At 40.2% G+C, this 8454-nt stretch overlaps 2 protein-coding genes across 2 annotated transcripts; both read right to left on the bottom strand.

Moving 5' to 3' along the window:
• Window positions 1–955: 955 nt before the first annotated feature.
• Window positions 956–1744, bottom strand: LOC135218775 (uncharacterized). The gene has a single exon (XM_064255224.1). It carries the CDS (start codon window positions 1742–1744, stop codon window positions 956–958), a length of 789 nt encoding a protein of 262 aa, XP_064111294.1.
• Window positions 1745–2186: 442 nt separating this feature from the next.
• On the bottom strand, window positions 2187–4691 carry LOC135218773 (uncharacterized). The gene is made up of 3 exons (XM_064255223.1): window positions 4465–4691; window positions 2609–4330; window positions 2187–2445 (listed from the first exon to the last, which is right to left on the bottom strand). The coding sequence occupies exons 1-3, from the start codon at window positions 4689–4691 to the stop codon at window positions 2187–2189; spliced, it is 2208 nt and encodes a 735-aa protein (XP_064111293.1).
• Between the last annotated feature and the right edge of the window lie 3763 nt (window positions 4692–8454).

Below are 8454 nucleotides of genomic sequence, written 5' to 3'. Positions count from 1 at the left end.
AATAATAGTTTATAATGCGAGTATCTCAGACCATAATGTCATAGAATTAACAGTCCATTTCAAAGCAAGTGAAAATAGAGATAAGCAAAAAATGAAAAAGTGGGAAGGATATGGAAAATACAACTTGTACAGTAAAAATATAAAATGGTCAGAAATAAATGAAGAATTAAACAAAGATTGGGATAACATTTTCGTACGTGATGATATACAGGTAAATACAGAGATATTATATAAAATATTAGAGAAAATAGTGGATAAATATATACCGAAGAAGAAAAGTAAACATAACAAGAGACAGAATGATCTTGTTCCAGAAAATCAGAAAGTGGAAAAAGGTCTTGCAAAAGAAAAAAAATGCATGGAAAATGATGGAACTAAAAAGTAAGATAGAAAATGCAGAATAAAAGATTATTCAATCAAAAGAAAATGAAAAACGGGAATTGGAAGAAAAAACCCTAGTAGATATCAAGCAAAACCCCAGACTATTGTACTCGTATGTGAAAAAGATGAATAAAGGAAGAATAGAAATAGGCCCTCTAAGAATTAAGGGGAGATTAACGAATGAAAAAAATGAAATATGCAACATATTGGCAGAAATATATAAGAGAGAATTCACCCCTAGAATTGATAATGATACAGAAGTAAGGGTGTTGGATTTCCGTTTCATGGCAGGGCAAGAAAGAACACAGAATTCGTTGTTTCATATATTTTGTAAACTTAACTGTATGTCAGCTTAACAGAAACTAAATATACATTGTAGAATTTCAGTAAAAGGTAAACAGTAATAATTACAGTACTCAACAGTTTGAGTAAAAGGTACAATTATAATAAATACATTGTTACGTATATACAGTATGTAGTTTATACAACTAATTACACCAAAGTGTAGTTAGCATTCTCACACCTCCCCCCAGATGGCAGGTGCAATACAAGGATACCTGGCATCTTAAGGTCCTTATTTATTATATGATTTCGAGTCCCATCTTATTTCTAAACGCTCTGGTGCCCGTGTCTGACGTCCACTACGTCGTACTGGTAAGGCAACTGATAACTGAGTATCAGGCTTAGGTGATGTTGCAGGTGATCTACGATCTCCATATCCTGAAGCTTCGCCACCCAACACCGAGATAGGCGGAGAAATAATGTCTCCTGGCATATAAGGGTGATGAGGTCGTAGGAACCTCCGATTTCTCCAATAGATGCGCCCACTCCCAGTCTTCACGAGATAATCCCTCCTCGTGCCAATTCCGACCACAAACTCCTGGTTTATCCCATCGTTTGTCTTAGGGTCTTGCAGATCCACGTACATACCAAGGTTCAGCTTAGAGAGTGGTCTAGCAGTGGCATCATACCGTTCCTTTGCCTGCTGCCGAAGGTACTTTGCCTTTATGACACATTCGTCAGCTGTACGTTGCCATTCCTTTGCAAATGAACGATGATGAGCCGGAATCTTGGAACGCAAAGGATGTCCAAACAAGATTTGCGCTGGAGATCTACCGTCCGCCCGTGGAGTATTCCTGAGCTCAAGAAGCCCTCGTGCGAACTCATCCTCATCCAGCTTGCCATTTCTTGTGGTCGTCAAAATCAACTTCTTGATGATCTTCACGGTAGCTTCGGCATGACCATTTGCTTTTGGATTATAGGGCGATGTCACGCGGTGTTCCACTCCCCATCGAGCAAGGAAACGCCGCAATGTTGATGAAGCGAACTGCGGTCCTCCATCCGTTTTCAGTACTACAGGCATACCTGTGTCTGAAAATATTGGCCTCAACAAGGTTCTGAACTGGTGAACGAGAGTGCATCCGGCATGCTGTGACATTTCCCACTTTGCCACCGTGCAGCAAAAGTAAATCTGCAGAGTTTCATTCTCATGCGCTGCAGTCGAGGATTTTCTATTTCTCCAAGAAGTTTTGAATTGAGAATAGGAACAAATGGTCGATGGTCTACTACCAGGTCAAAATAAGGCAAACCAGCCAAGTAAACACTGCATTTCCTCACTGCCCAAAGTACAGCAGCCATCTCAACCTCAATTACGGCATACCTAGTTTCCGCATCCGTTAAAAACCTGGATCCACACTGGATGAGCTTCCAAGCCTCTCCATGTTGTTGCAGCAAAACAAACCCCATACCATGCAACTTGGATGCGTCAGTTTGAAGCATAGTAGGTAAAGATGTATCAAAATGAGCTAAAAACTGGGAGGAGCTATGAGTGCTTCTTTAGTTTTTCTCGAAAGCCACGTCATGCTGAGGTGGCCAGCACCACTCATTCCGAGGTTAAGCAGGTCCCTGAGTGGCTGTGCAGCAGCTGCAATCGCAGAAGAAAAGCTCCCAATCTGATTGGTTAAACCCATGAATGACGTGAGATCAGTGATATTTTGTGGCTTTGGAAATTCAGCTATAGCTCTCACCTTCCGAGAATCCACACTATAACCTTCATGATTTATACTGTAACCACAAAATTCAACATTAGGTTGAGCAAATAAAATTTTGTCAGGTTTTAAGGTCATTCCAAATTTGTCACATTTTTGCACAAGTGTGATCACATGGGCTAAGTGGTCACGGTAACTAGAATCGTACACCAAAAATATCATCAACAATTTGACAGTACGTGGAATATCTCCCAAAGCTGATCTCCTCGACGATTGTACTCATCTCCAGATGATAATAAGACCCATTACGGCTCGTTTCTGGAATGAATTTGTAACGTCCCCAAGGTGTGATGAAGCAAGTAAGATCCTGATCTTCTTCAGCAATTTTGATTTGGAAGTATCCCATCTTCGCATCCAAAGTAGTGAACCACCTGGCTCCAGCATCCATTGACGATATAGCATCATGAGGGGATCGAACTGGATATGTAGGTCTGCGCACATAGCGGTTAAGTCTTGTAAGGTCCACACACAACCGCACACCACCCATCTTCTTTGCAATAGGGACCATCGGATGACACCATTCGGTGGGGTAATCAACCTCACCAATTATATCCTTAGCAAGCAAGTCATCTAGCTGAGCTTTAATATCCGATCTCCAACAATACGGAATGGTGCGTGGTGCGGTCACTGCAAAAGGATGTGCATCTGCTGACAGCTGAATCCTCATAGGACCTCCCTGCATTTCCCTTAGAGTAGCTGAAGCATCAAATACATGAGGATAAGCAGAAATGATGGAAGATGCATGTTCTGTACGCTCTGCTTCTGTAGGGTCTCTGCTGTATGGCCATCTTGGCAGTGCCACTGGTACAGACACCAAACTGCTGGTACTTGCAGACTGCACAACATCCTGTGTGTTAGAAGTCACTTGTGGCTCCAAAACCTTCTTGGTTCTCGATGCTATATGTGGTTTCGACACTGAACATGTAACATGCTGTATTTGCGCTGGAAAATGTTTTGGTAATATTCCCAGCGCTACACAATCAAACCAGCTCAGAAGTGCACCTTTCACTTCCTTGACGACTGACACAACTGTTGTCGTATTACGATTCCCCAAAGTTAAAAAAGCCTCAAAAGTACCCATGTTAGTGAGAGGTTGACGATCTGCTGCAATGAGACCACCCATAATGATCGGCTCCAGTGAACTCTCATGAATTCCAAGAGATTTAGCGTTATCAAGTCCTATCACAGTTGTCTCCGCTCCAGAGTCAGGGGTCCACATAACTGAACTTGATCCTTTGGGGTGAGTGGTACTGATGCAAATCTGAGGGGTTGGACGTGATGACGCACAGTTGCTGTAAACATCTCCAATGACACGATATAGATTCTGCTTTGAAGGCTTGAATGTGCTTTTATTACTCTTTTTCTTCTTCTGAGGAGACAGTGGCTGTCCCTTTGACCTGCACACCGCTGCAAAGTGACCTTTCTTACCACATTGTTTGCAGTCCCTGTTTAGACCCTTGCATGCCATCTTGTCACGATGGCGCTCACCTCCGCACCTAAAGCACTGCTGCTTTAAATGGGCTGCCTTCTGACCTTGCTTGTATTGGGAAACTCTTGAAACATTATACTTTTCACTGCCCCGAATAACAGCGCGACTGGCATTTGCATTTTCCGATGCTCTGCAAGTGTCAATAGCCATCTGCAAAGTGAGCTTCTTTTCTTCTAACATACGTTTCAAAGCCTCTTCATCTCTGGTTCCAACGACGATCCTGTCTCGTAGTCTGCTGTCCATGCAGGTTTCACAAAAATCACAGAAAGAAGCAATCTCTTTAATGCCGCACAAAAAATCATCGAAGGTCTCGTGCAATCCCTGGACTCTTGAATGAAAGTCGGCGTCGGTCCACGATGACATCCTTTGGTGCGCAAATGCAACTCCATGGCATCCAATATAGTCTTCAAGTCTGCTCCATCATCCAGTGAGAGACCATATCTCAGAGTGCGGGTCCAATCATCGTCTAGCACGGAAATCAATGCTGACCGCTGCTCAGCAAGAGAGAGAGATGACATTCTTGTCAACACTGCATGTCCCTCATACTTGTGACGCCACGAACCAAACTCTTTAAGAGATACAGAAGACGACAAGTGTGGTGCAGGAACTGCCCTTGCCTGAGACTGATTCCTATGATGTCCTGAGGTACCAGCAAAACCCTCTAGAATCGCGGTTAAACGTTCTTCCCTTTTCGTTGCTGCTTCTTGGGCATGATGAGCCATCTCTGCTTGCCTTGCCACAAGTGCTGCCAGTTGTTCGATTTGCTTCTCCATCGTGTACGGGTACTAAAGATTTATCACTGTACTTCTTGAACGACAGTAGACAGCATAAACAAAACCAATCACTGCGCCATGTTGGATTTCCGTTTCATGGCAGGGCAAGAAAGAACACAGAATTCGTTGTTTCATATATTTTGTAAACTTAACTGTATGGCAGCTTAACAGAAACTAAATATACATTGTAGATTTCAGTAAAAGGTAAACAGTAATAATTACAGTACTCAACAGTTTGAGTAAAAGGTACAATTATAATAAATACATTGTTACGTATAAATACAGTATGTAGTTATACAACTAATTACACCAAAGTGTAGTTAGCAATCTCACTAAGGGATGAAAATAGTGAATATTTAGCAGACAGATATTAATGAAGCTGATATTGTGCAGGCTATTAATGAAATTAAAAATGGAGCTGCAGCTGAGCCTGATGGTGTCCCTGCTATTTTGTTAAAGAAAGTAGTTCATTCTATCGCAAAGCCACTTGCAATATTATTAAGACAAAGTGTAGATACAGGCAAGATTTATAATGAGCACAAATTAGCATATATTACCCCTAATTTCAAAAGTGAATCAAGACTAGAGGCAAGTACTTATAGGCCTGTGAGTCTAACATCACATATTATGAAAGTGTATGAAAGGGCAATGAAGAAAAATATTATGAAACATTTAATAAAAACATGGTTTTGTACCCGGAAAAAGTACACAAACCCAACTGTTAGTCCACCGTGAGAACATATAAAAAAATATGAAAAGCGGAAATGAAACAGATGTGGTTTATCTAGACTTTGCAAAAGCTTTTGACAAGGTAGATCATAATATATTAGCGAAGAAAATTAGAAAACCTAATTATAGTGGATAAAGTAGGAAGATGGTTAAAAGAATTTTTACACAACAGAAAACAGATAGTTATTGCAAATGATGAGAAATCGGATGAAGCTAAGGTAATATCCGGTGTGCCACAAGGTACGGTGTTAGCTGCATTACTGCTTGTTATTATGATTGCAGACATAGACAGTAATGTTAAGGACTCGGTAGTGAGTAGTTTCGCCAATGACACTAGGGAATAAGTAGAGAAATTACTTGTGATGAAGATAGGAACGCGCTACAAAGAGACCTTAACAATGTTTATGATTGGGCAGAGGTAAATAGGATGGTATTTATCTCTGATAAATTTAAATCAATAAATTATGGAGACATAGAAGAAAAGCTATATGCATATAAGGGACCTAATAATGAGACAATCACAAATAAGGAAGTAGTTAAAGACCTTGGTGTGATGTTGAATAGGAACATGTTATGCAATGATCAAATAGCAATTCTATTGGCAAAATGTAAAGCAAAAATGGGAATGTTGTTACGGCACTTCAAAACAAGAAAAGCTGAACACATGATTATGCTTTATAAAACATATGTTCGTAGTCCACTTGAATATTGCAATATGATATGGTACCCACATTATCAATAGGATATTGCATCAATAGAAATAGAGAGTGTACAAAGGTCCTTTACAGCTAGAATAGAAGAAGTTAAGGATCTTGACTACTGGGAAAGACTACAATCCTTAAAATTATATAGTCTAGAAAGGAGAAGAGAACGCTACATGATAATCCAGGCATGGAAACAGATAGAAACAATTGCTGAAAACATCATGGAGCTAAAAATATCAGAAAGAGCAAGCAGAGGTAGATTAATAGTGCCTAAAACTATACCAGGAAAAATAAGGAAAGCACACAGGACATTAATCCACTATGAACCAGCATCGACAATGCAGCGTCTATTCAATGCGTTGCCAGCTCATCTGAGGAATATATCAGGAGTGAGCGTAGATGTGTTTAAGAATAAGCTCGACAAATATCTAAGCTGCATCCCAGACCATCCAAGATTGGAAGATGCAAAATATACCGGAAGATGCACTAGCAACTCTCTGGTAGACATTAGAGGTGCCTCACACTGAGGGACCTGGGGCAACCCAAACAAGATGTAAGGTCTGTAAGGTAAGGTAAGGTCTCTCTCTCTCTCTCTCTCTCTCTCTCTCAACCAACCAATCGACCTTCTATGCATCTCACCCATTTCAATTACCCAAGATCGTTAAAATAAGACTCACAAATTATAAAAAATAGCATTTATTAGTAAGGAACAAAATTAACTAAATAAACCAAATTCTTAAAGAAGCAAATGTTTAACTGAATAAGATAAAATTCAAAATCCAAATAATGCACCACTGTTATTCAAACAGAAAACCCAAATAACCCTTGTGATCGGACAAAACTCGTCCACCTCTTTTTCTATAATATTTAGACATCAATCATAAGATAGTTAATCAAAAAAAGTCATAGTCTCCCCACACCATTACAATGGAACTATCAGATAAGTTCCCATTGAAGTCGCCAGACCTGCTAGACTTGCCAGTCTTGCTTGATGGGCCACAAACGTCTGTTAGAAAAAGAATAAGGAAAGGGAACCCCACGTAAATAAATTGAAAACAAATCAAAATTGCATAACTCAAAAAGTTATATGGAAAAGGACATCTCTGAAATAAAGGCTTAAAAAACAAAAAGACAAAGCCATACTCGGGCTTAAAAGTACACTTACCCATTTCAGCTGTGAGCACTAACACTTAAAATAAATTCTTATACGGCCATTTCCAAAACAAGGCCACTTCTCTGAGTTAGTTATCTTACCTCCCCATAATGTAGGGGAAACAGCTCGTAAGCACACAAACACAAACACGAACTTTCTCACAAGACACCCCCCTTTATATGACGCCACTGATTCATCACAAGTTCATGCACTGGAACAAATGCGTGACGTCATATACAACTTATTATCACGCCCATTAAAAATGTACCCAAAACCAGCTCCTTTCTTCTGCTCATGCACGGACACAAACTGTGGCCTGTCTTGCTTAGGCAGCAACTTCCCACATGTGCCACCCCAAGTGATGCGTCAACATTTCTGGAGCTCTCTTTGTCTCCGTGGGAGCTAACGCTGCATCTATAATTTTAAGACCCCCGCTTGTTTCCATGAGAGTCAAAATATTAATATCTATCGTTTCAAAGAATGTCACTGCTCATCACATCTGCTAATCAACCATAGATAAAAAAAAATGCAATTCAAATATATAACAGAAGCTTGGTCACCACCTCTAATGTCCTCATTCAGCCACAGTTTATATAAAATTTAAAAGAAAATACAATGGGCTGGCACATGGTAAAAAAAAAACTGCACGTCCTTGGCAGCACAAGATCTATCATATAAAATAAAACAAACCCCGACAGCTTATATCATAGCCGTAACTATAATAAACAATTCACTATACAGTGCATATATATCCATGTTAAATTTCGACGATCCTGTGCGTATGTGCTTGTGTGTGTGGCAGGAAGCTGCGCAGACTGTAGAAAGGTAAAACGTCTCCCGGTACCACGCCCATCGTCGTAAATCCTCGTAGACTCGTAGATTCTTTCGCATGATGGCAGCATGGGACATCTTGCTCCACAAATTCCCACAAAAGGTAGCTGAATGAAGTCTTGCTGGCGTATTCCTTTGAAGCGTAGGGGAATGGTGTTTATGGTGCTTTCACTACGTACATTAGTCAGGTCACCAGTCAATTAAGTAGGAATTAACGCTGAACATACATTTGTCAAATAATGATCTTAAAAATTCCAAGAAATACTGACTGAACGTTGCCCAACTAACACCACCAATGCAAAAAACGATAATGTGCCAAAACAACTCGGATATACCACATAACCAC

The sequence above is a fragment of the Macrobrachium nipponense genome, chromosome 1, assembly GCF_015104395.2.
Source record: "Macrobrachium nipponense isolate FS-2020 chromosome 1, ASM1510439v2, whole genome shotgun sequence".
NCBI classification, from domain to species: Eukaryota; Metazoa; Arthropoda; class Malacostraca; order Decapoda; family Palaemonidae; genus Macrobrachium; species Macrobrachium nipponense.
This window is presented reverse-complemented; position numbering and strand designations above follow the sequence as displayed.